The sequence below is a fragment of the Hipposideros armiger genome, unplaced genomic scaffold, assembly GCF_001890085.2.
Source record: "Hipposideros armiger isolate ML-2016 unplaced genomic scaffold, ASM189008v1 scaffold_295, whole genome shotgun sequence".
Taxonomy (NCBI): Eukaryota; Metazoa; Chordata; class Mammalia; order Chiroptera; family Hipposideridae; genus Hipposideros; species Hipposideros armiger.
In genome coordinates, this window is record NW_017731645.1 from 1396919 (window position 1) to 1424187 (window position 27269).

Consider the following 27269-nt stretch of genomic DNA (forward strand, 5'->3'; position numbering starts at 1 on the left):
CCACCCACCCTGCCCGAGGCTGCGAGCTCCTGGTCATACCTGCGGAAGTCCAGAAGTGACCTCGCGGAGGAAGGCACGCCCTGGTCGTGCCAGCTCAGGAAGTGGAACTGGGTCACGGTGCGCGTCTCGTTGGTCTGCAGGTTCTTCAGGTAAAAGCTCCTCACGAGGAAGTCCTCACACCAGATGTGCTCGGAGACCAGGTTGACCTGGCGGGAGGAGAGGGGACAGCACAGGCGTCGCGGGGCAGCCACTTAGGGGACGGAAGGGCCGAGACCACACGTTTCACAGTGCAGATGGGCTGACCGCTGGCTGCAAGGGCCCCTCCCGCCTTCTCAGTTTTAACACATTTATACAAAGGGCAACTTTGTGGGTTTTTCTTTAATGTCACATAGGGGCTTAATAGTCAAATCATCAGCAAAACGTGTTACAAAAAACTCCAATGTTTTGCCTGTTGTATTTCTAAGTCACATAAACCTCCAAGAAAAATCACCAGAGAAAAACAAGTCTCCTGAACAGAAACACCAGTGGGGTTCCACCTGGACAAAGAAGCTGGGACCGGAGCGTCACACAGACCCAGCGCTGGGCCCTGCGTGTGGCACTTCTGGGGGGAAGCCCATTTCTGTGACCCGAGTGCCACGACTGTGTGATTCGGGATTGATCCTTAAGCTTCCAACATGGTTCCTGTCGTGGATGTGGGCATCTGACCACTTTCACGCAAAGCGCAGGCAAAGCACACATCTGGGGCTCGTTTGACCGCCCGAGTTTCATGTGGCTGGAAAATCTAGCCAGAGAAAAACGCTTGCCAGCAGGTTCTCCAAATAAAAAGGTCACCACAAGCCCACAAACACAGCAGGAGACCACAAATGGCAGGTTCTTTCTAAAGCCCGACCAACCAAGAGGCCTCGTTCCAGGACCCGGCTCTCAGCTCACCCTGTGAGGTCATCTGCTTGGTCCTTTCCATCTGCATTTGATTCATAAACCTTCAGAAACGAGGACCGTGCCATTCACGCCACAGCCCGAGTCACAGAGAGCCAGCTGTTTGGAGGGCCTGGGAGTCCCTGACCACGGGCCCTGGGGATGCCCATGGGCCAGCCTCCCGGCTCCCAGCGGGGACCTGGCCGCACAGCGCGGCTTCAGTGGGGACAGGGGCCCGGGGTAGGCACCGTGGAGAAGTACCTCGTAGACGTGGTAAAGGTTGGAACCTTCGTCCGGCCAGTAGTGGTAGCACTGCCTGACGCCGTTCTCCGACAGGGGAGTCAGCATGACGATGACCACGCAGCCACTCTCCCACACCATCTGCGCACAGAGAACGACCGTGGCGTGACCGGCAGTGACCGCCACATTCACACACCCACAGGACATTTACCCCATTTTCCTCAGACGCTTCTGCTCTGCAGCTGCGTTCACAGCTCTCAATACACTGGCCCCATATTTTGCACGTTCCATGAAATGTTTTACAAAATCAAGCTAATTCATTCCACACCTTTTAAATCCTCCCCAGTTCTACGTTCAGCAGTGTGGCTTGCCAGCATCTGCTCTGGGAAGGGAACTCTCCAGAATGCAACCCAAAACAGACATGGCGTGCGGCGTTCCCTCCTCAGCAGCCGCAAGGAAACGGCCAGTGGCCCACGCCCCGCAGACGGGCATCGGCTGACACGCTCGCTTCCGGGCAGTCGTCACTATGTGCGTCACTATTAGGCATCTTGCTTGGTGAAGCTGCTCTCCAGTCAGAAGCTCTGGAAGGTTCTTTTCAGACAGCCTGACAGGAACCAGCGCCCACTACCGCAGTTTCATTACTCATCCCAAAATATAGCTATTCACGTGAAGACACATCTCAAACCGGTTCAATAATTCATAATAGCACATAAAAAACAACTCCATGATACAGTGAACTGAACACACATGAAACATAGCAAAACTGGCCAGGACACAAACGCCTCCAGCGCCAGCGCCAGCGCCAGCACCAGGCCCGTGGCCAGGAACACAGGCTCGGAAACCCCGAGCGTGAGGGGCCGTGGTGGCACTGCCGGGTTTACGGCTCAATCGCCGGCGTGGATGGGCTGCCTTCCCCGCAGCGCTCTCGTTAACTGTGCGGAAATATTTACAAGCATTTACATGTAAATTTAGTATCTGTGAGAGCTTCTATTTCCTTCAAATACCCATATAACAATCCAATTACAATCTTGTTATTTAAAACATATCTCAAATGTAAAATGCTCTCTCTTTAGAGTTCATGTCATTAAACCCCCCTTAAGTTATATTTTAAAAATCAGACATGTGCACGACAATTCCCTCTTTCCACAGCGATTTACATTCCCATGTGACACAGACAGTCCTCTCAGGCGCCTGACAGTGGACCATTCGTGTTGGAATTTAATGGAACCCGCTGACGTGTTTACGAAAAAGCCCACAAGTCAACGTGAACGCTGCTCAGGCCTGCACCCTTCTCTTCCCTCGGTGCCAAGCCAGCCACATGTGGAGAATTCAGGGCCCAGTTCTGGCTTCTAGCTTTGCAGGCCGCTGATCGGCCCCGGCACACAACCACTTAATGTGCCTTCGGAAGGCGGAGGGGGCTCACTGAAACCATTACGAAAATGAGGAGAAACACGGATTTTATGAGTGTAATAAAAGCACAATGAGCGAGACCATAAACTAATCACTCAGGCCTCCGCTGTGCCACCCAAGTGTGACATTACGAAGCCCCGTCACTGAGGACGCTTCCGGGCGAGCAGCACACTCATTGGTCCACACACGGCGCTTCCATTTGGGGCGCCGGCTCTCCGATGATTTGGGTAAGATTAAATCCAAATGAAACCTAATTTAAGCAAACAATCCCAAAGGCACTCGTGGGGACAATAGTTCCTTTTCGGTCAGTGTGGGGAAGCACAGAGAGAAATTTACTAAATCAGACAAATAGGCCGCCCACCTGGGCGCCAGCTGGGGACGGTGCTGCCCAGCCCTTTCCCGCCTCGGGCTGGGGCCCGGCAGCTGGACTCTGGCAGCTTCTGAGACCGTCAGCTGCACCTTGGCGGGACCCAGGACCCTACTGGAATTCCAGCTAACTGGCTCCTTTCTCGACAGGCGCAGGTCTATTTCCATCTTCTTCGGCGTGTCTCCTGCAGGGTGCCCATTGGTGTGACCAATCTCAGAGCAGCCGGGGTCTTTCTCTTCTGGGAATTATGTGATGCCCCATAGTCCCTACCGGGTCTTGGGGGGGCCTGGGCCAGGCAGGCGGGGCCTGGGCCAGGCAGGCGGTCGCCTAAATGAGACCTGGACGCTTCAACTGCAGGAGCGCGACCTCCGGCACTTGTTCGCTGGCAGGGGACACGGCTCTCGTCGTCTTCCGGCACGCGGGCACATTTATTGAGCACCTAATATGTTTGGAGGTGCCGAGTCGCGCTGTGGTGTCCTGCAGTCCTGCCCACCGGCGCCCCCCGGGCATAAAGCAGGTTACTTTTCCCCACCGGGAAGCAGGTGCTCACACCCTTGGGTCAGAGCAAAGCCGCCAACACGGATTAAAATCGGGCTGGAAGCGCGGGGCCCCAAGTGTCCGTGAGCCGGCTGTGTTCCAGACAGGAGCCGGGAAGGACCCCTTTGTGCTGGCCCCACTCGGGGCCCACATGCAGGGTCAGGGCGCCCGGACGCCACTGGTCAGCCGGCCGAGGCACCGTGAGGGCCGGGGCTTTGCTGGGGTGAGCCCGGTGGTTCTCAGCTGTCAGGAAGCACGGTGGCCGCCACCCGCTGTGGTCCCTGGAGCCTGCCCCAGGCTTTGCCACTCAAAGGTGACAGACAGAAGAAACTTGCGATGACAACGCAGCTGATGCAGCTTGATGGGCACCTGGCCACGGTTCTCGGGCGGAGAAGTTAATGCAACGTAGTTCAGACAGCTGCCCAAGTGACATGAAACACACACACTGGCTGCTATCTCATCCAAATGCATAAGTTTAATGACTGCTGGTGAGAAAAGGCCATCCTGTGCTTTGTCATGGGTTGAATTTTGTCCCCCTCAAAAAGATATGCTGAAGTCCTTGTGCTGGTACATGCGAGTGGCCTCATTTAGAAAGAGGGTCTCTACAGATGCGACCGAGTTAAAGAGGTGATGCCACTCGCCATCAGGATGGGTCCGATATGGAGCCGATATGAGAACAGAGAAATGTCCTGTGGAGGCCGACGCACAGGGAGAAGGAGCAGAGACGGGCGACGCTGCCACATGTCCCGGACGCTGGGACACCGAAAGCCGGAACACAGGTCCCCCTCGCCAGGCCTAGGAGGGAGCCGACACCCCGAGCTCAGACCCACCTCCACCGCTGCGAGAAGACGTCCTGCTGTCTGAAGCCACCTGGCTTGTGGTGCTTGGTTCCAGCTGCCCCAGAAAACCAACACATGTGTTGACACACGGCCTCCATTCCATCTTGTGATTGTCTGTGGGATTGGAAATGTCAACTCGAAGTTTCATGTATTAGGCTGGTTAAGCAGATGGAACAAAACCACATCCTCTTCACCTGGTCTTTTCTGGATACGAGGTACCTGACGAAGCCCCTCGGATCCCGTGGCTGAGGGGAAGACTCCCAGGCCATTCCCTACAAAGCACCTGGTCCCTCCGGGCAGAAAGCTGCCTCCTTTACCCGACCTCTGCTGATGTAGCCCTTTCTACCTTGTGGCGTCCGCATCGGTGCTCCCACGTCTTCTACCGACTGTCAGCTCCCTGAAGACGAGGTGCTCGTCTGGTGGCCCCCTCTACCCTCCGACGCACCTAGCATGGGGCTTTGCTCTAGTTGATGCTTCCTTGAAGACAATACACATTTTAACAGTTTGGCTATTTCTACAAAAAGAGATAACTCAGAAAAATGCTACCAAAGGCTTGCCAGGACCTCTTCATGGACAGAAAACCATTTTTTGTTTGTTTCTAAAGCGCGTGGATGGTTTGCATGCGTGCCGGGGCTGAGGTGAAGGCGGCCTTCTCTGCGTCGGCCCAGCGCCCCTGCCCCGGCCGCACAGTTCGTTTCCGTTTGAACTTCCCTTCAGGGGTCGAGCAGAGATAAACTAAGCTGGCCACGGGGACGCTGAGTCAAACCAAAAATGATAAGGTGTCAAGTGACGAGCCCACACACGTGCCGTCCACTCCTCATGCTCACTGATGCCACCCAGCTGTCCCTGCTTGGTCTGAAATGGACTAAAGAAGGAAAAGCAAGTGTCCAGAACGCCTGTGGCAGTGGAGACCCCACGCTCTGCTCGCCCTGCCCGGGGCCAGCACTGAGGGACGTGGCATCGGGCCTCTTCAGACGCCAGTTGTCTGTCACACGTCACAGGCTCTGTCACACCACAGAGTTGGCGACGGTGACGGAATGAGTCTTGGGCGCTGACATCTTGACTGCCTTCCGTGCGTGACCCACAATGCGCCGGTCCCATCTGGTTTTGTCTGAACAACCTGTCAGTGTTGCTGCTTCAGAGACGAAGGGTGCGGTGAGGGAAACTGAGGCCCGCGGCCACCATGCTGAATTAAACGCCCAAACCGGTCCTGCGGCCACGATCCAGCAGCAGCAAACCGCAGCAACAGACTCCGGAGTTTCCCCACCAGCAATGCTGGGGCCCAGGCAGGAGGACGCCCACATGAGACATGCCTGTGCCTCACTGGACGCGGGGCCCTTTGGAGAATGGGACGGCCTGTGTCTGTGCCCAGCAGGCCCGAGGCGCGGGGGTCAGCACCGCCGCTCAGGGGTCCCCCGGCGAGGCTGCCGCCATTCCAGCGGCGTGCAGTCGCGGGAGTTATTTGTGCCAGGTGTCTGTACAGGAAGCCCCCTGGGCCCAAGGGAGGGCTGTCACTTAGACTCACTCAGAGTCCCCTGAGCCTTGTTTGTGGTTCAGACTAAATATGCACAGTGTCCTCAGACAGAAGTGGCACTTTCAGGCTGTCACTCTTCCTTTCAAGATCAGGACCTGATGTAAATGCAGCTGATCCCGTTAGGAATGGGGGGGCGGGGAGGGGAGGAGGAGAGAGAGGCTGGGGGACCAAGACGACTCATAAAACAGAGCAGCCAGGATGTTTCAGCTGCGGCCAATACGAATCAGTTAGAAAAGGAACACAGGACACAGGACGTGTGTTTTTACCCCAGCCCGGTGTGAGCACCGACCTGGGTGAGGTGAGGGGGCGCGTACCCCGCTGCGGTGCTGCCCGGCCATCACCGCCCCCCTCCGCAGGGGCGACTGTTTTCAAATCCCATGTTTAGGTAAGGGGGTACGACACACGTTTCATCTTTAAAGGCTTGTGAACTTATGCATGGAAAGTGCAATGAGGCTGAATATTGAAAGTAAAATGTCCTGGAAAATCTAGGGCACATGGTTACAGTACCTGTGAACTCAGGGAACTGAAAAAGCAGGTTTTCCCTAAGCAATGAATGCTCCTCAATTCTGGGATTTCCCTTTAATTTAATGAAAAGAGACGTGTTTTGAAATCAACCAGCCTGGAAGTTGTCAGGGCTCCTAAGTATTAGAGAATTGGTGACATCTCCAAGTACGGCTCCTTTGTCACACGTGGGAGCCCTGGGGTGACTTGGTCTCAGGAGGAGGGGACCCTGAGCTCTGGGTCTGCATGGGGCCTGGGGCGCGGGGTGGCCCAGCTCGCGTGCTCTCTGGTCAGGCCAGGCCCTCGGTGCCTGTGAGGCGGCCACCTGCCCACCGTTGGGACGTGGCTCAGGTAGGTCGTCTGTCTCCCATGCCTCCCCAGCCACAGGGTCAGACCTGCGGACGGCTGACCTCTGTCCCTTCCCCTCCTCCTGTGCCTCCTTCCCCCACACGCCCTCCCCCCACTGCTTGGTCCATAGCCAGGACTCAGCCCCCTGGGCTGCCAGAGGTGCCAGGAGCCAGGTCCTCCCCGGAGGGTATTTCACGAGTCCTAAAACAGCAGGGAGACCAAGCTCAGCTTCCTAACGTGAAACCTACTGGGAGATCAGCACTGTCCTGGGGGAGTCCTGGAGCCTGTTCACGACCCCACGGCTTCCCTCTGCATCTCAAAACTCTCCATCCTGGCCGTTTCCCCCTGAGCCCTGAGGTCTGCTTTATTCTGGTTTTAGATGTCACCGCCCGTGGTGACCCCCTGAGCTGAATACAGCCCTGCAGAGCCGGCCTGGCCAGCAGAGAGGGGAGCCCAGTATTCCTGAGATCAGGGTCTCTGCAGATATAACCAAGTTAAGAGGAGGCCACACTGGCTGGGATGGTCTCTGAGTAGAGTGGCTGGTGGCCTACGAGGAGGGAGATTTGGACACAGAAACAGGCACACGGTGGGAGCGGCCGAAAGCCAGGAGAGGGTTTGCGGGAAGCCCTGAATGCAGGGCCTGGTTGTGGTGACGGGTTGACAGATGTGAGTGATTTTACGCCGTCACGTGCTGGCGTGCCCTGGAGAGGGGATGCCACAGCCAAGAGGAGCCTTGCTCACGAGAAGCGATGGCCGGGACCCAAAGGTTGGTGACAAGGAAAACCCCGGATTTGGGGCCCCGCCTGCCGCCGCAAACAGGCACATTTCTGGCGGTGGGACCTGCAGTGACACTGGGACCTATTGGCAGGCTTTCTTCCACCACCCGACAGAGTATTTGTTCTCCTTCCTCCTGGGCATGTGCGGCCCGAGGAGCAGCTGAACGTCCCAGAGAACCACCCCCCCTCCAGACCCCGTGCTCTGCGGCTGGTCAGCGGCCTTTGCCACGTGGTTGATGATCAAAGAGAAAGTGAGGGAAAAGCCACCGGCCGGCGGGATTTCACGCTTAGTGGCTAATGCTAACGTCAGCCCTCAGCGTCTGGGGACCTCCCTGCATGGCCGGGACCAGTGTGGCCGCTGAGATGTGTCGCAAAGACAGAAACGATCATTTGAGCCCCCTTTTTTACCTTCATGAGATTAAAACAACAGGTAAGACACACGTTTGAATAAAATATCATAATTTAAACATTGATTCATCTCATTTCTTTAAATTTCAAAAAAATGAAATGATAAAGTGGCTCAAAAAGTAAGCGTCTTTAAAGCCTTAGCTTTCTGGAAGGAAATTTTTCATACTCAAGTTTTGAAACAATGATTGACGATAAAAATATTTAAGGCCTCGTATAAATTATGAAATCAAGTCACCTTGGATGAACACCTGTTAGGAAGTTTGAATTGGCTGAACTGAACCCAAGGCATTATTCTTGATTAATTGAAGGTCTTATTTTCAGAAAAATGAATTAATGGAAGAAGACTCGCCTGCCAGAAGTCAGCCACGGTGGCGGGCAGCGGGCCTTGGGTGGCGATGTACGCAGGGCTCCTGGGGTCACGATCCATCTGCAGAGACGAGATGAACAGGGCAGCTCAGAAGCTGGTCAGAAACGAGGGAGTTAGACATCGGCCAACAGGGACATTTGTGGAAGTGACAAACCGCGCCGCCCCTCCCAACCGCCCCTCACAGACGCAAACAGGCACTGGGTGTGAGGCGGCCCCGAGGTCCCCGCGGTCCTGCGCCTGAAGCCCGGCGTCACATCTGAATGCCGCTCTCACACCTGCTGTTGAGGCAACAGGAACCACATCAGCAGAAATGAAGCACCGCCGACCAAAGGGACCAGGTGCCAATGAATTAACCACCACACAGGGTGTGACAAGCAGGGAGGTGCCACCACGCGGGCGAGTGATTCCAGAGCCGATCAGCCCCGCGCCCACCGCCGGCCACGTACAGGATTCAAACAGCGAGCGTGGCTGTTAGACCCGTGGGCGCTGGGCTGGCGAGAGGTGACCCCGGGTTCCAGCAGAGGGGGTTGCTGCTCCTCCAGGCCGAGGACGACCCTTCGGGTTCTAGAAGAATCATCCAACAGTGCGCTGCATCCCACCTTCAGAAAGAGCTGCCATGCCTGACGTGGCCCGTGTTTGTTACCACAAATGGGCCCCGGCACAGCGGCGCCAGGCGGGGTCTGGAGCCCAGTGTGGCAGGCTCATCCCAGGAGGGGCCCAGCCCTCCGTCAGCGCATTATTCTGTTTCCACCATGCCAGACAAGGACTATAAACAAACAAACACGAAACATGCAGGCGTGGGTCTGCTGCCGGTGGGTTGGCCCCAGTGCCGCCTGCCAGCCTCCATGGGGAAAGCTCAGCTCAAAAGATCTTAATTACTTTTAATTTAGACACCGACTAAGCAGAATAAAAAAATAAAGAAAAGAACACGAGAACAAAGCCTGGAGAAGCAGAGGATTAAACACATTCCGAGGTTGGTGAAGGGACCAGTTCTGCCTGTCAATGCCACGGCCGGCCGTCCTGAGGGCAGGGCCCACGGGCTGGGTGTCAGCAACACGTCCTCATCACCAGCCTGGGGACCACTGACCAGCTCCCCAGCCCAAAAGGGGCCCCAGAGACCGAGCCCAGAGGGCAGCGATGGGGTCTTTCCTTTGGGGGGACAACTGTTCACATCTCAGACTGCACGGTCCTTTATTCTTTCAAAAGTAACACTAGCATCTACTCTTCCTACCAGGGTTTGATTCAAGATTTAAAATGCTCTGTACTTAAAGATAGTGGTTAAGAATACATTTCCCGGTACGAGGAAGTTTCAACCAACCACACATAATTCAACGGTGACTCAAGAGGAAGTCGGCTGTAAGCCCTGGTGTCAACTAACGCGCAGCCCTGCGCTTGGGTTTGAGGAGGAGCCCTGTGAGGCCACTTTCTTGAGCAGTAACGTGCTGGGTGGGGCATCGCCCGCCAGCATCTCAGCGGGCGGCGGGCGGCGTAAGGGGACGCCCCAGCCACCTGCAGTTATGCCATAAGAGGCAGCTGCACCCGGCGCGGCCCTGAGACATGGCGCCGGCTGGGCAGGGAGCCCGTGTGCGAGTCAGTGACTCGTAAGGAGCCCAGGCCTCCCCGTGAAAGTCCCCACAACACCCTCAACACGGGGACAGTGCGGTCATTCTCACAGCGGCCAGGGAAGAGGTTTCCGTAGAACAGGGCTCAGCAGGAATGAGGAGTTTTGATTTTTGAAAATACCCAGGCGTTGGGATGACAGGATTTAGGGAGACCCCTGTAGCTACAAGCGAAGCCCCCACAACTCCTTTTCAAACGTGCTTTTTTGCTCAAAGCAATTTAGACAGAAACGCATTTAGCTGCTTTCAAAATGAGCAGTATGCGATTAAAAGCAAAAACCTGAACAGCATTTCAGGAGGGTAAATAAGGCAACAGCCTATTGTGACAGGTCCTAATGGTCGTGGCGGCTCAATCACTGCCCCCCTCCTCCACCCCCCGTGCCTGCTCAGGCCCCCAGGACAGAGGACGTGGGACACTCGACCGACACGCTCCAGCCCCCTCGCCGGCCGCCACCACGATCACGGCGGGAGCTGTGTCACCAGCTGAACAGAAACTCCGAGGACAATTTGCTGACTTGCGTCCCCCACATCCTGGGCGGGGGCTCTGTGGGCGCAACCAACAGGCCACGGCGGCCGCGTCACGGCTTCGCGTGTCTCCAGCTGAAGGAAAGCGCAGCAAGCACGACGAAGGGGTCCGACGTTTTAGTCCACTCAGGATTTGCAGGCAGGCCGCGTGTAAGCGGGGAGGTCGGTGCTGCACACACTGCGTCCTCCAGCGAGAACCTTCCAGCCGGCTGCCAGGCTCCATCGTCTCCGCTTCCTGGCGGCGCGAGCCTGCAGCGCCGACGTTCCTCCCATTCCTTCTGCTTGCTTTCCATTTTTCAGTGTTATACTTTTTATCTGTACGAATCTTTTTTTATCTTTAAAGACTCTAATCTACATTAAAAAAATAACAAAACTTAGCAATAATTTCCCCAATGTTCCAAACAAAACTGATCTTAGAAACGAAGCACTCAGCACGTCCTGAGCAGGTGCCCGTGCGCAGAAGCCGTGGACTCTGGAGAAGGGTGACCGCAGCTGCCGGCCGGCGGGGGGAGGGCACAGCCCGCCTTCACCGTGACCCCAAGTCTCGGAGACCTGGGCCCACCTCGGGGGAGGGGCCACGCCCTTACTCTGAAATCTTACACGGCGAACACGCATGTCACCTTTCTGCATCCCTACCTGCCCACCCTGACATCTACTGTTTCTAACATTTAAGGCAAATTTCGTACATGTTTTCTTAAAAACAAGCGAATATCAAGCCTGTGTTTTCTGGTCACTTTTCCAGATACCAGGTCTCAATTTGGAAATTTACTGGGAAATTGCAGTTTTGGTAGTCAACGGGAGAGGGACTGGCTTACGAGCTTAAATGATTTTCATATTTTATTCTTATGAGTTGAGATTTAAGAAAACACTGACTGTAAACCACAATTATACACACGCAGGTGTCTGCTTGTAAATCTTTTCTGAGGACCAAGGAGTCGGCTGCCGTATTTGTCCACTTCTTAAGCTATTCGGGGCACAGGACCGGTCGCCCTCCCCGGGGGAGTCAGTTTGTGCCTACATACATTAGGTAATGCATTCTGAATGAAAACTTTAAAACAAGTGCTTCGTCTGTAACAAACAGCGGAATGAAGAATAAGTTTACTTTCAGGTGTCGTTGGACATTTCCGATGTTCCTGTGATGAAACGTGCTGTTTTGAGCAAATAGTCGTGTGAACGACCCTGCTTGGCCCGCATCCTCGGTGTCCCCACGTTTACTTTCACGACCTCCAATTTCCAAGCCAAGGTGGCGCATTATTTACTGCTGGACGACGTCACAGGGTTTAAGGACTAAGTGCAAACACAGCAGACGTGATTCTCACAGCTCCCTTCTGCACAGCCGGTCCTCTTGGGCTGGAATTGTAGACATCTCCTTCACCTGCTGCTGGCAGCTCACTGTCGTGGTGCATTCCACTATTTCAAAGGAAGACGCGCCACGGTTTCTTCTCGTTCATTCTTACAACTCGAATTTTTAAAAAAGCATTGTGGTATCAAATAACGGGAAAACACAAACAATACCATAAAAACACTTCTCTCCTGGCATCGCCTTCTGGCCCAAGTCCCTGCACAGGACGAGGGTTCACGTTCCCCCCACACCCCCCAGTGCCCGTGTGAGAGCTGCCGACGGTTTCTGCAGCCTTGTCCAGAGACAGCAAATGAGCAAAAAATCGCTGACATCTGGATGCTGCAACCCACAAAATGGGGAGAGTGGGGTTTGCCACGATGCTGGACTCTCATCATTCAGACTTGGGGCAACTGCATCACTCCCCTGCTGGCCCTGTCATGTGGCTCGTCCCAAGAAAGGAGCCCAGCACGGGACCGCTGCTCCACCCGTCCCCAGGCCTCCTGAGTCGGTCGCCTCGCCGTGGCCCGTCGTGTAAGGACCAAGTCCAGGCAGTTACAAATCCCGGCTTCCTCAGAAACGATGCCGCAGCCATCACAGGAGAGGCTGGCAAATCAGCGAAGCTGTGGCTTGACTCTTTGAACTAGAATCGGCAGAAAAGTACCAAGACACATCGCAGTGCGTTGACTGAGAAAGACCAGTCAAATGGCTCCAGGGAGAACCTCGAAACGTGGAGGGCAGCACCTCTGAGGCCCACCTCTGCTGAAAGGACAGAAGCTGCTCCTCCTTAAGAAAAATCCACAGAAAGAGGTCGGGCCAGGGGGGTGTGGACGGAGAGCAACGGGCAGCTCTCCACATGGAGACCACTTTGCCCCAGCGGAGTCTGCAGTGGTTGCTGTGCCGTCCCTACTGCGTGCGGTGTGCCATCACTGTGTGGTGTGGGGCTTCAGCAGGGAAACTCGGTCCCTGGCTCGCTGAGTCCTAACAACACACTCCCTACAACAGGTGCTCTGATGTGCGTGGAGCCAGCTGCTCTGCACGTGGCTGCCACCCGCGGCTACTGCTGGAAATCACATGGGGATGTTCTCACGTGAAGCTCATGACTGAAGGCGCGAAAGGGCTTACGGTACCATGGGGGGCGTCCCACGAATCCAGAGACGCCCCAAGTCCCACTCAGCCGCCTACATCAGCCGCCACCCCCTGCCTCAGGCCCAAGGCCATGCAGCGTCCGACAAGTGCTATCCTTGGCTGAATGAAAACCCGAGGCTTTGGGGACACATCTGGACGCCTCCACTTGACACCAGGTTACGAAACACAGTATACACGAGTCACGCAGCCCCCAATGCACCCACACCAGCCCCTGCCTCTCTGCCTCCGGCTTAAAAGCCGGCAACCAGGCTCTCAAACTGTCCTCTTCCCACCCACGGTCACTGTCACTTGGTTTTGGGAGGGCAGCTGCCGACACCCCCCACGGCCCCTCTCCCCTGAGGGCTGCCCAGAACGCAGGGACAGCAGGCGACACCACGCAGGTGCGGGCGGGAGGGACCACCCAGGAGCTGGGACCACCGGCAGGTCACGGGGTCTCACACCGAGGGGCCTGAGGGCTGGGCCGCTTTCTCCGGATGGAACACACTGTCCCTCGGCCGAAGCGCCCGCTGTGCGCCCCCCCAGTGCTCACCATCCCATCCGCCACCGACCAAAACAAACCTACAGGGTGGAATGTGCCTCCGTGCCCCCGTCATTAACCCAGCGGCAGGTTTGGGCCCAGATTTTTCTGGTTCCGCTGCATAAACGGAAACGAGTGGGCCTAGGAAAGGGCAATGCAACCCACTACGAATGTTCTGAGAGTCATGGGTTCGGGCCAGTAAACCACCAGGTGGCTAGTGCCGCGCCCTCCACCACTCACCGCCCGCACCTCACAGCACTGCCTTCCCCGCCCAGGACACTACCGCCGGGCTCGCTGGTTAAGGCTGGTTCCCTGGCTGGGACTCCAGTTACCAGATTGCAACCTGGCAGGGCAGGGCCTCGCTTTCCCTGGAAACCCCGCGTGGTTGGGCCCTGGCCGTGCCCCGGGGAAGGCAGGGCGCCTCCGCGGCAGGGTACTTACAATGGGGCTGGCGTTGATGTAGTCCGACTTGCTGTGGCTGTTTTCCGATTTCAGCAGGACCCTGGAGTGGTCGTCTGCAAGAAGCCGAGAGCAGGGTTAGTCTGTGCACAGCCGGCCCACTGAGCGGGGACCCAAGTGCCCCTGGCTGCCCCTGCCACGCGGTGTCGCCCTCGGACTCTGCTCGGACTCCGATGGTGCTCTCAGCGTGACCGTTCCCTTCTCACCTCCGTTTACGGCCCTCAGTACAAGAGGACAACCAGGGCGTGTGGGGAGAACACCACGTCCCACTGGGTACAACTGAGATGGTCCCGTTTTTCTATGCAAAGTTCAAATAGCAACAACAATAGCAAATGGTCCGCTGCAATATTTTACAGAGTTCGCCTGTAAATCACAGACATATTTGGCTATTTACAGTAAATAAATGTCAACACGCATATTAAGCTACCAGGCCACCACTCAATACGTACAGTTTTATAGTCCAGAAACGGTTAAGTGCTAGAGGTTGCCAGAATTTAGTTCAAAGGGCAAGTCACAGAAAAAGAAAATGCAGATAAGAGGGGACAGAGGAGAAATTACAAGTGGGGACTCAACGACAACACTGTGCCTTAAGTGGCAGGATTTTTTGACTGATGTTGAAACCAGACACATCAGTGGGGACTAAGGACCTGAGATTGCCTGACACGTGAATTAGTGTTAATTCTGGTTCCGGAATAACCGCCCTGCTGCACACGCCCTGCGACGTCCCTCTTTGCCTGTTTCCAGGAGCTTTCAAAGCGGGTCCCTGGGTGGAGCGGGGTGGATGGGATTCGGACAGCGGGGTGGGGTGGGGGCTCCGCCAGCTCTCACGCTGGGTCACCCACGGGAGTCCCCGCTTTTCTTCCAGCCCTCCTGGGTGTGCAGCCACCTCCCCCCTCCGCAGAGCAGCTGGAAAAGGAGAGCCGCAGACCACGGTGGGGCGCTCAGCTCTGGGGTCTCTGGCTCCCGTGCCCGCCTGCTGGGGGCTCACACCCCTGCCCCCCACCCCCCAGAAGACATGACCGCCTGGCTGGAGCCCCGGGAGCCAGTGTGTTTGGTGGTTGTGAGCCTTTCGGCCCTGGTCCCACTTTGCGGCACTTCCACAGACGTGGCCAACAGGCAGAAACGGCTGCTGACCCTGAGAGCAGCTGGGGGGTTGGGGGGGGGCAGGAGGGCATGGACACTGTGCTGTGGTCTGCCGCTTTCATTTCCATAGGAGATTTTACTTAATCTTTTAACAATTCTGGGGCTTGGGACCTCGGTGAGTCCTATAACTGAACAAACGTGGGAAGTACAGTATGTCTACCAGGCCGGATGCCACCCTGTGGGTCTAATCGTTAGCGCTTCCTGGTGGAGGCGAGACCGATAAGAAACGCAGAGACGGGGACAGAGCTCACGCTGCATGGAGCTTACGACGCGTCTGCGGTGTGTACCCGGATGTGCGAGTGTTCTGAGGAACTTACGGTGACGGCTGCCAGCTCACCCGCTAAAGTATGAATAATGCCACCAGGACCCCACGGACTCAATGGCCTCGGGCTCCTGCACTAGTTTCTTCTTGAAAGACTGAAAATTGGCAGTGGCGGAAATTCAGAATAAAATTTACCAGAAAAATCGGTCAGCTCGAACACGTAACATGCTAAAACATGACCCCAAAATTACGTTCCAAGGGCCGGGGTACAGAGGGGCGTCACATGGACACAGCAGGCCTGAGACAGGACAGCTGCTCAGAGGAAGGCGCCCTTTTCTGAAGCACCTGTTGTCCCAGGCTGTGTAGAATTCTGGAAAACGCAGCGGGGCTTCTAGCTGCTTCTGGAGTCCTGCCTCCTTGTACATCCTGTCAACACAGGCGACTTCAGGCGCTGGTGACAGTGGCAACCGGGATGCTCCTGTCTGAGACGCTTTATACAGAGCGGGGTCCTAGGGACAGTTTGTGGGGGGTGGACAGGGGGAGGAATCAGAACCCACAGTCCTGGCTGCAGGGGCCGCTCTGTGCAGGCCAAACGTCGCCTAGAGCCGAGGGCCTCCCTGTGGAGCTGAACAGGCCCAGGCTTGGGGGCTGCTGGGTCCCCCTCATCTCCGAGAAACAGGGCCGCTCCGCCCTTCAGGCAGCCAGGCACAGTCAACAAGTGCCACCTGAATTTTCTAGATGGAAAATTAAGCAAACGCTTCACCAGTGTGGGAGTCCCCATGAATTGCAGATGTATGTGAAGAACTTGGTACTCTGATGGCCAACGGGACAAAGTGTCTGAGCACCTGAGCCTCAGCTGGGCGGTGGGCACCGCCGACAGCTCTCCAGCGTCTCTGTGACTTCCGCACTGTACTCAGCTCCCCGGGGCTCACGGTGCCACAGGGTCTGGGACGAGGGCCTCAAAAGCTTCAGCGTTCTGCCTTCTGATCACAGATTTGATTTGGTGGCAACATGTTGGTTTAAAAATTAACAGTGAACTTATTTAGTTTTTATAATTAGACCATCTTGAACCTCTCTGGAAACCCCTGGAGCCATCCAGGGGCTCCGGCCAGAGGACAGCAGAGGGCGGATGCACACGGCAGGGTGGTCAGCGGGGATCTGTCTCACTCGGCCAGCCGGGCAAATCCCTCAACTACTTTGGTTCGCTTTTCCTGTTCCGTGTGATGACATCAGGTTCTAAGAACAGCCGCTTTGTGATGCGGAGGGGGGTAGAGGGAGGTGAGCGGCCTGGTTCTCAGCAAGCGAGCTCAGGCGAAGCACACGGCAGGGTGGTCAGCGGGGATCTGTCTCACTCGGCCAGCCGGGCAAATCCCTCAACTACTTTGGTTCGCTTTTCCTGTTCCGTGTGATGACATCAGGTTCTAAGAACAGCCGCTTTGTGATGCGGAGGGGGGTAGAGGGAGGTGAGCGGCCTGGTTCTCAGCAAGCGAGCTCAGGCGAAGCCGGCGGACTCCTCTCTCCGGCCAGGTGGGACTGGACACGGTGCCTTCGTATTCTCAGGGCAAACCCACAGCTTCCAGGAGCAAACGCCACACAAGGACCCGCCCCACAGAGCGAGATTTGTAAGCACCCGCCGTGCTCTCCCGGAGCTTGGTCAGGCCTCACTCAAGCCCGGGAACGTGGACAGCCAGGCGGGGTCATCCTGCCTGTGTGCGGCCCATCGACGGAATTACTCTAGTGAGACCCACAGGAGCGACTCTCTCCTTTTAATGGTTTTTTTCTCCACGAAACTTTTGTTTTATTTAAGCGTTTAGCACCTTATGCTGAACGAGAGCTGCAGTTTCCTTCCATCTGTCCGTCAACCTTACGGTTTTGCATCCTTCTGTACTTTTGTTTTAGGTGGAAGAGCCCCTTTCAGCATTTCTTCTAATGCAGGTCTTGTGCTGGCAAACTCCCGCAGCTTCTGTATGATATGGTACTAATGTCGCCCCAATAAATTTAATTAAAGAACTAGATCCACAGCCGTCAGTTTTAGAGGAGGGAGGAGAAAATCATGTACCGGGAAGAAACCTGAATTAACCCGCCGTGCAGGTCTCTTTTCTGACCCCGAAGCATTTACGGTGCCACCGCCTTGTTTAAGGACAATATTTCAAACTTCTCGAACATTCTGTCCGCTCTAAATGCAGGTCACATGTGTCACCTGCCTTCTCCGGGGACTCTGTGTGTAGGCAGAGCAGGCACCACACTCCCATTTGAGGCTGAGACGACTAAGTCCCAGAGGGGCCCAGGGACGACTTGGCAAAGGCCACACGGCCAACCCGACAGCCAGGGCTGCACCCAGGGGACGTCTGGGTCCATCCTTCCATGTTTGCAAGTGTCCTATTTGTCACCCAATGTGTAGGACTGTGCAGTTTAACCCCCAGGGCTGTTGTGCCTATGGAGCCCTCACGGGAGTGGCTGGCACAAAGATGTCTGATGAAGGGCAGGTGAGCTGGAAACTTATTTGTGATGCGTGGTCTTGTCAGTGAATGCGAGGTGGTTTCCATAGCTACCATCAGAAGAGACAAGCTCTAGGTTTTCCTCTTGGTTATTACGAGGGCAAAGGACCCTCGAGGACAGACAGGCCGGGGCCCCGGGAGGCCATGCAGCTCAGTCACTAACGGATCCATCCCAGCAGGTGCCGTCGTCCAGAACCGCCCCACGCTCCACCTGAACCCACCGACGGGAAGGGAGGCCGCCTTTGCCTGTAAAACCACGGCTCTCTAAGGGCGGTGTTTCCTAGGCCTTCTGGTTGTGCTGTCACACTGAGCAACACGGGTCCGTGATCTTCATGTCACGAACAGCGAGTTCCGTGTGTTGCTGACGGCGGCGGGCATGTGTGGGGACACCGGCCGACACGGGAATTTCTTCCTCCCGGCCGTCTGCCAGGAGTCCTCCTGGGGCTCTCCTGCTGTCTCAGTTTTCCGTTAAGATTTAGGCTAAACCATCACGCTGGCTGGATGCCGTTCTCTGTGCTTAGATGGTGTGGCTGTGGAAACGCGGCATGGGCCTGGTGACAGGCCAGCGCTGTGTTCCGGTGGGCAGGGCTCCCCGTCGCTAATGGAGCCCCACGGCCCGGGAACATCCACAACGGCAGCAGCGGCCACCTGCACCCTCCCCCGTGTCACGGTTTATCTCCTGCCCACACAGCCTGAAATTCTCGACCACCATCAGGCTGTTAATTTGGGGCTGATTTTAGCCAATTACACACAGAAATGCCTTTATTGATTTGGAGTTGTCACAGCTGAGGCAAAGCAATACGCAGAGGGCACCAGGATGAGGGCGAAGTGGCAGCTATCATGGACTGCCCCCGAGTGCGGCCGTGCCATCTGCGTCACCCTCCCAGGGATCCTCTATCAGCGCACACCCACAGTCTGGTCCCAGCAAGAAGCCGCTCCTACAGCGGGTGTGACGAGGGATGCAGGGCACAGAGGGGCAGCATGTGCCTCCTGGACCCCGAGCGGGAAGGTTGCTCGCACTCACTGAACAAGAGAGCAAACTGGTGTCCACAGCAGGAAAGAGCCCGGCTGTGTCTGTGCTGAGGACACGAAAGCCTGCTTTGGGGATGGGAGGGTGGACAGGGGTGTCACCTTCGACGGACGGCTGTGATTTGGAGGGGACCCAGGTGGATGGAAGCGGCCCTCTGACCTTTGGAATGGTGTCTGAGAACAAGACTGCTACCCCCTGGGCCTTGCCAACCGGGAGGGACACTTCTGGAAAAGGACAGAGTGGAACGCCCAATGACCCTCAGGACTGACCATCAGGCAGCGAGACGGGGGTGATGGCTGAAGAGCTGCAGAGTTCTGGGGGTGAAGCGACAGGACAGACACGGAGCAGCTCTGGCTTCCGGGCACCAGAGTGAGTGATGGGCGGCCCAGCTGGCACCTCTGCTCCCGGTGGACGTCCAGCCCGGTGTCCCTGGGCCCGGGGGGTGGGTGCTGTGCAGACCCTCACAGCGTTGGGGTGGGAGCAGGGGACAGTGTCTGCATCAGGACAGGGCAGATGGGGAGCCACCGGCTGAGGAATGGAGGCCGCCGTCCTCGTCCTAAGGGACGTGCCCGGGAGCTCCCTAAGGCCCTCACACCCACACTGCTCCTGTGACAGCCCCTCCCGCCACCGGACGCAGACGTAGAGCCACAGGTCAGTTATGCTCTCAGGCCTGAGGCCTCTGTCGGCAATGGCCCCATGTCACTGAGAGGCAGCTTCTGGGCTCAGGGGCAGCTGGCCGGACCGCATCCATCACAGCGCCATCACCTCCGACACAGGACGGGCAGCTGTTCTCACAGAAATGAGAACTTGCACGATACGTTCCGACAGTTACGGCAGATGACGGTGTGGGAGCGAGTCCTGGGTGGACGCAGCCATGACCTGCTTGGCTCCATCCTTCCAGCCTGTGTCCTCTTCCTCAGTGTAACGGTTTCCACAAACCTGGTGGCTTGAAACCATCGTACAGTTCTGCAGCTGAGGAGTCGGAACTGAGTCAATCCCGGTGTCGGCAGCTGGCTCCTCCCGGAGGCGCCGGGGAGAACCGGTTCTCTGGACTTTCCGCAGCTTCTAGGTGCCGCCCGCTTCCCTTGGCTGATGGCCCTTCCTCCACAGCCAGCGGGGAGCCCGTCCTCACGTTGCGTCACCCTGACCTGCTCTGCTGCCTCCCTCTTCCACGTGCCACTCTGGAGGCAATCTAGGGTAGTCTCCCTAATTTAAGGGCAGATGAAGTGCAAAGCTGGGTTTCACCTGCAACCTTAGTCCCCTTGTCATGTAAGGTGACCGTCACGGATTCCAAGGGCTGGGATGTGGGCACGTCGAGGGCTGTCACTCTGCCACCACCCCCAGCAGAACGACCAGCGCCACTATCAGACTCGGGCTCTCTGTGCCTCAGGTGCCTGCAGCCTGCAGCCCACGTAGCTGTGTGGATGTCACCCTTCTGCTCCACTTTAGAAAAACCAGCGGCGAGGCCAGCATCGTAGTTGATGGAAGATCACGACCCACTGGGCGACTTTGGGAAGCCTTGTTCTGTGGCCTCGCTCATAAGAAAAGCACCAGAAAGGCCGATAGCCAGAGGCGTTGGAGGTGCAAATGCCGGGGTAGCAGAAGAGCCTCTGCAGCTGTGTTTGTTTAACCCAAAAGCTCTCACCGTGTCTGCCCCTGTGTGGTGTAGACAGGACCACTTTAACAGGTAACAGGGACCACGGTTCACTTTGGTGTTTCTAAGGACACAGAAGACATAGGGATTGATGGACGGTGGGAGGACACGGTGTTACAAGTCTTCTAGGCGAGGCCACCGAGGCAGGCTGGTCACAGTCTCTGCAGCGTTGTGGGGACGTGGGGACCGGCCACAGTGGGCCTGGGAACCTGTGCGCGTGCCCAGAATGGCCAGACTCCTGCCTGGCGGGTTTGTGAAAGTTCAGGGCAGGAATCATGGTCAGGGTGAGAAGGCTACCTTCATTAGGGACGAGTCACTTCAGAGAGTAAAATTAAAAAGGCTAATGAGATGTAAAATCCACAATGCAGTGATGAACTGTGGTTGCATCCTGGTTAAAAAACAAATAAAAACTTGTGAGGGGTTTACCTGGAATACTTGGGGACATCTGAAGATGGGCTGAAATTAGAGAATATTGTATTAGAGATTCCTGTTAATTTTCTTACTTATAGCAACGGGGTCGTAGTTATGTAAGAGAATGTCCTTATTTTGAGGAGACACGGGCTAAAGTATTTAGATGTCGCAATGCCCGAAGTACCAAGTGGCAGTTGTTGGGTCCAGGGGTGGGTGTGTAGGTGACCATCAAATCGTTTCAGCCTCACTGTTGTTAAACGTCTAATAAAAAGTGTGGGGCAACTGTGCCAAGCCAGTGACATTTCTTCTTTGCAAAGGGCTTCAGACGATGGGAAGAGAAAGCCCTCACGAATTAGACTCAGGAGGACTTTTGTGGACAGTTCCCTTCAGGAAAATCGCTGTAAGTCCTGGTCACTCAGAGGCAACTAAACCGGAAAGTTCCTCTATAGGGATTCTTAGAGTTTGGAAAAACTTTAAGCCAAAGGTATTCTGTTCCACGTTTAAGCAGAGCTATGCTCAGCCAGGGGCTGCCATCCTTGTGTGTGTTTCAAATAGTCACCTGTGGGAGTTTGAAATTTATGTACATTTTCCAACACAAAATCATCTCCGGCGCCCGCAGAGGCCGGTGGAGGCAGCACCATCAGCAGAGGCACGGGTTTATCTCCCAGCGTCCTTGTCCGTCACATGGAGGGTGATCCCATGAGGCAGAGGTGACAGGCCTTGGGGGAGGTGGTGGTGGCACTCGGTGGTGATACTGTGTGGTGGCTGTTTGGTTCACACGCAGCCTGGTGCCACCCAGGTGACCTGCCTTCGGAGCAGTTGGCCCAGTCAGCTGTCACCCTCACCTGGCAGGGCAGGGACGCCGACAGCTGCCTTGGCTGACACTGAGCTGGAACGTGTCCAGCGACAACGCCCTAAAAAACCCAGCGAGGAAAGCACTACAGAAGTGTCCTTGTCGGTGTTTGCGAATCTGGGTCTTCAGCTTCTCATTCTTTCTGGTTTCATCTCTGCTTCCATCCGTCACTGTTACTGTATCTGTTTCTCTCTTGTTATAACGCAGAATTAAAATGTTTTTTTTTGTTTGTTAATATGGTATGCACAAATAGCATATGACTGTTCTTAAGCTAAAAAGCAGATGAGTGGAATACTGCATACTTCTTTTTAAAAATGCAAAAAACTTAAAAAGCACAATGAAGTCTTTAAGCTTCTGAGGTAATTTCACCACACCCAGCACAGGACCCGTCACCATCTCATAACTGCCAGCTGTCTCCTCCTTTGAGAGGGAACTCGCACGGAGCTAGACTCTCCGGGATGTCAGGGGATAGAGTCGCTGGCCCAGCCACCTTTGAATTCCCGAGGCCACCTGCCACTCAGGCGTCCCCCAGCCTTTTCTGAAGAGCCCAGGGTGGCAGGCAGAGGGGCGCTTCCGACACCAAACGTGACAAGAGGCGGAGGAGGCTGCAGGGACCAGGGAGCGGGCAGGCGCCGGCCCCAGAGCCCAGAGGGTAAAGGTGGAGGCATTGGGTCACGGACAGGCGGGTCTTCCTAACTCCTGGCACCTGAGTCCAGGGAACACAGGATGTCCTCTCTCAGCCCTGCCTGTGGCCCCAGGAGGGAGGCCTGAGGCTCTGGCTCAACGGCGACGTCAGGGCAGCTGGGCCCTGGTCCCTGTGCGGTGGAGCCTCTTGTGATGGCTGAGGACAGGACACTCTACAGTCACTGAGGTCCTGGCCTGTGGACCCACCGATGAGCCGCAGACAGAGCCCAGTGGCCAGCACTGCTGAGGGCACGGGGAGGGACACCATGTGTCTGCTTGCTCTGGTTTCCACGGTGGAGCGGTGCTCGAGGAAAGGCTCTGAATTTTAATATTTACCACAGGAGGCCTGATAACCCAAGTAGGACCAGACCGGCGGGACACACTCACCGCGAGCTTACTGTCTGTGTGCCCCACGCAGCCTCCGCTCACCACTGCCCCTTCCCCATCTACATCCTCTTTGAGTGGCCATGCTTGGTGCAGTAGGCCCTGGCACACAGTAGGTGCTTAACGAACAACTGTTAGTTGGTCAATTAGACATTTTTTTTTCGCTCTTCTGACTATAAAACTTATAAATTGCAGCAGGAGCTATTTGTAGAATTCTTTAGGGGAAAACCCTTCAGACCTCATGGAAATGAAGAGCCTGGTCTGAACGCTCACTGCCCTGTTAGAAAAACACACCCAGGTCAGTGTCTAAAGCAACACAAGATCCTGGCTTTTAATCTGTTTGACCCGTGAACGCTGATCACACCGCTGCCGTTTGCTGTACGGGCGAAGAGCTGCCTCTCCAGGCTAAGTGGACAGCGGGGCTGTCGGGATGAGTCCGGTCCTGGCTTTGGGGGGCACTCGTGACCTGTGGTTCCCATGGCTGGCTCCAAAGGCCGAGACAGGGGCCTGTGACACGGGGAGTGGTCCCTGCATGGCTGCTGAGCGCACATGCTGACACGGAGCGCAGCTTTGCTGTGCCCTCGAAAGCGTGAGCCAACAGAGTGCATTTTATTGTATCTGAAGTATGTACGGATGAGGCTACTGAGGCAGTGACTAAGTCCACACAACGTCACGGCCAGTGTCCGCTTACGTCACACCTGGGTCACACACACCTAGGGCTCCTTCCCTCCCTGCAGGGCAAGTTTACGCACAAATCCAAGCCCAGGCCTGGCCCAGAGCATGCTAGAACCAGGAGGTTGGTGCGCCATTAGTTACGTGACCTGAGAAAGGGGGCAGCAGGTGGGCCGGTGGGTCGGACCCAGCCAGCCTGGCCCTTCACGTCCTGTGTGGGCCTCTGCGTCTGCAGGTCACGCAGCACATCATACACAACACACAGTGCAAGCCTGGGCCGTCCCCTCAAAGCACATCGCTTTCCGGAACCTGTACCTTTTTGTAGCTCCATTTTCTGGCAGTGGTTTCTGGCCGGAGAGATGGTCCCCAGCAACGCTGGCCGAAACCACCGCAAGGCTGACACTTTGCGGCACAGCGACCGCTGCCCGCCTCAGGCCTGCAAGGTGCCGATCCCACGCCTGTCCCCTCACATCCTCACGGCTGTACCATTTAAGGGTAGCGGTATCACCCCAATTACAGGAGAAGGGGCTCAAAGACGTTAAGAAGCGAGTCGCAAATCACACGTGACAGCAGACAGAGCACGTGCTCGGGGTCTACGATCCTGGCTGTGGCTCCAGCCCCTGGACCCCAAGGGAGACACGGATTCTGCAGTTTGGGGCCAGGGCCGGCCTCACAGGTGGCGTCCACGCCCGGCTTGGACGGGAGAGGACAGCGAGCCGACAGGGCGCTGGGCAGGCGGGGGAAGGGGCCCCCACCGGGGGGACGGCCGCCCACAGGGCGCCGGACCACAGGGCGCAGCCCGCCCGCCACCTCCCCGCGCGGGGCTGGTACGCACAGGTGAGCACGGCCGGGCAGCGGTTCTTGGGCGCGTTCTCCTCCCTCTGGGCCACGAGCGAGCTGTTGGGCTCGGCCTGGTAGGCACACAGCGCCTCCCACTCCTTCTCCAGCCGGTTCTTGTTCTTCAGGTGGTCCTCCATGTAGGCCTGCAAAGGGAAGGAGAGTCAGGGGGTGCGGCCGGAGGGGCGTGGCCCTGCGGGGGCGTGGCGCGTGGGGCGAGGTTTATTATGGGCGTGGCTCTGCGGGGCGTGGCTTAGCATGGCGTGGCATCTGCAGGCATGGGCGTGGCTTGTGTGGGCGTGGCCGGCACGGGATGCATTGCACCTGCGCTTATGAGTCAGGGAGCTGGTTCGCAGCAGCCCGGTCGGAGCACAGGCCGGCCAGCCGCACGAGGCGCAGCAAGGGCCGTGCAAGGCGTCTGTTCGCCGGGGCAGAGGTGCCTGTGGAGTGCTCACTACGGGTGGAGATGGGCGGTGCGGACACTCAGACCATGGCGTCACCTCCTCGGCTGGTACGGAATGACCGGGGGCCAAGGACATGCACGCGGCACACCAGATTTGATGGACCGACAAAAACCGGTTGGAAAACGTGCCCGGCCAGGAGTGAACTTGGATGGGAGCCTTTAGGGAGCTCACTGCATGGGCTTTGAAGGGTAAGAGGTTCCGATGGTCGGGAGAGGGACAGGCGCGGTGCAGGTGTGTCTGGCCAGAGCAAGGGGGCAGCGGGTACAAAGTGCGTGGGGCCGCGAGTGCCAGTGCCTGGCGGGGCGTCAGGGAGGCTTGGGGCGAGGTCTGAAGGCTGCGCCTCTGGGGCCTGGAGCCCTGCTCTCTGTGTCAAAGAAGGAACGAACACACTTTCATAAAACAGTATCACACGGGAAGGACAGAAGCTGTGGGAGGGCTGAAGAAAAACTATTAATAAACCTCAATCTGGGAAAGCCACTTGGTAAGTCATCGGTAAGTCATATTTTGTATTGAAAGACATTTTGTTTTTCTCAGAGAACCAATAGATACTAACAGATACTATGTTGCAATAATTCCTTGAAATTATTCCACTGAAAACTATACAACACACTGTTTGAAGCTATGTTACGTATCCAGTCAACACCATGTCACAGTGGAGAATTCAGAAGCCCCCCCAGATGGGAATGGAAGCTGCACCCTCACAAACGCCTCCAGACCAGGTGGCGCTCAGCTGGGGTCCTGCGGGGTGCCCCCCAACGGCAGGGAAGGCGTGCCGGCCTGCCAGACAGAAAGGCTGATATTCAATCCAGAGATGTGGTTTCCTGGGGTACGCATGCTAACATTGCACAACGAAGGTGGGAAGGCACCCAGCCCCACCCCTAACATGTCTAGATGTGTAACCCCACAGACAGGTCGATGCTTGGGGATCAGGTCACCAACAGTTCCAGAGCCGGGAGTGCACGCCGATCCCCTGGCCCCCTGGCCCTCGCTCCCATTTCTGTTTGCACAGAAGTCATCTTGTTGACAACTGGCTTCTCTGAACCCGCTGGGTGTGATGCGCTCAGATACGGGGCTGCTCTGAGGCGTGCCAGGTGGTAAGCAGCTCACAGTGTTCACAGAAACAGAAGCAAAACCACAGGACCACCTACTCTGACCCTCGCTGCTCTGCTCCGATCTTATTTTTCGGGCACCCACGTGTCACAGTGATTATGAGACGTGGACAAGGAACAAAGGGCCTGGGAACAGTCCCCCCACAAAGCCAGCTCCGTCCACGTGCTCATATCAACCTGTTCACTCGAGAAACGACCCTGATTTTAGGAAAAGCATCGCAAGGACCAAACCGGGCTGTCGTATTGATGTTGTGAGTCACGGCCGCATCCTGCAACATTTTGTTTGTGGCTTTTCAATGCGTCACAGGTGGACCCAGGTTTTCAAGTGTATCCACAAATAAAATAGCAGACACATGCACTGGTCTCAGTGGTCAGACACTCCAAGTCTAGTGAAGGGTTGACACCCCTCTGCGTGTCCACCCTGACCCCTCGTCCACTCACTCTGATTGTCACCCAGCTTAGGTCACTCCTCCCCACCAAGGCTCTGGGCCACTTCCCTGCCCATGGCACCGTCGGAACAGGTGGACAAAGGGGGAGGAAGGGAGAGAGGCATGGGACAAGGACACTCGAATCACAGCCTTGCTGGGCGCCCACAGCTCTTGTCCACAGTTAGGCTGGAGCTGACTTGCTTTGTACTTTTCACTCAGCAAACAGCACTTTCTCCGTGTTGGTCTGACCCGCGTGTGATGTGTGTGCTGAACCAGCGCGGGCAGGTCGGTGCCCAGTGGGCTCGGGAGAGCAGGAATGGCCCTCGGCTGAGGCCCCTGCAGGGGGAAGGGTGGGGCCAAAGCTGGGACCCAGGCAGCCACTGTCACACGTCCCTAGCTCCTGCTCCAGCTGCTCAGGATTCATCACATGGGCTTTCGTGCAGATGAGAGCGTGTGGGGTCATGCAGTGAACACATCTCCATGACGTTGCCTCGGACCTCAGCATCCCCTCGTCGCTGCTCTAAGCCTGAGGATGTGGACTCGCCCCCCTCGCCTGCCAGTCCCAGATGCTGCCACCCCACCCACAGGCCCCCAGGGTTCCCGTGGCAGTTTAAGGGGCTCAATTAAGGAAACAACTTTTCTCTTTCAAGATGGTCACTGTGGAATATCAAACACGTTTCCGCACCACAGCCATCCCACTAAGGGCCCCACTTCGCATGATACACTATTAAGTTTTCTGAAAATGTCAACCAGCTCATCTAGCCTAAAATATGGCGTGTGCCTGGGTGGCAGGCACGTTTCTGGCCGATGTGTGGTGTCAGCGTTTGTACTTGATTTTCTCAAGACTGGCTAAGGCACATCCCATCAACAGGTAGAAAATGGCTCCTGGAAAAAGGTTTTGGGTCCTCCCTTTTCTCTGGAAAACACTCTTCACAAAATCTATCACGAGCGAATGAGCGTCTTTCAACGACACATGATGGGTCCTACTAT

General features: G+C 56.4%; 1 protein-coding gene across 3 annotated transcripts in view; it reads right to left on the bottom strand.

Annotated features, from left to right (window-relative positions):
- The window catches only part of PTPRN2 (protein tyrosine phosphatase receptor type N2), a 363220-nt gene that overhangs the window by 19077 nt on the left and 316874 nt on the right, over positions 1 to 27269 (bottom strand). For all 3 annotated transcript variants that reach the window (XM_019659095.1, XM_019659096.1, XM_019659094.1), the window contains 5 exons: positions 24277 to 24424; positions 13833 to 13906; positions 8225 to 8302; positions 1177 to 1296; positions 40 to 206 (listed from right to left, as the gene is read on the bottom strand). In XM_019659095.1, the coding sequence (XP_019514640.1) occupies positions 40 to 206; positions 1177 to 1296; positions 8225 to 8302; positions 13833 to 13906; positions 24277 to 24424 (587 nt within the window). The remainder of the gene's footprint in view (positions 1 to 39; positions 207 to 1176; positions 1297 to 8224; positions 8303 to 13832; positions 13907 to 24276; positions 24425 to 27269) is intronic.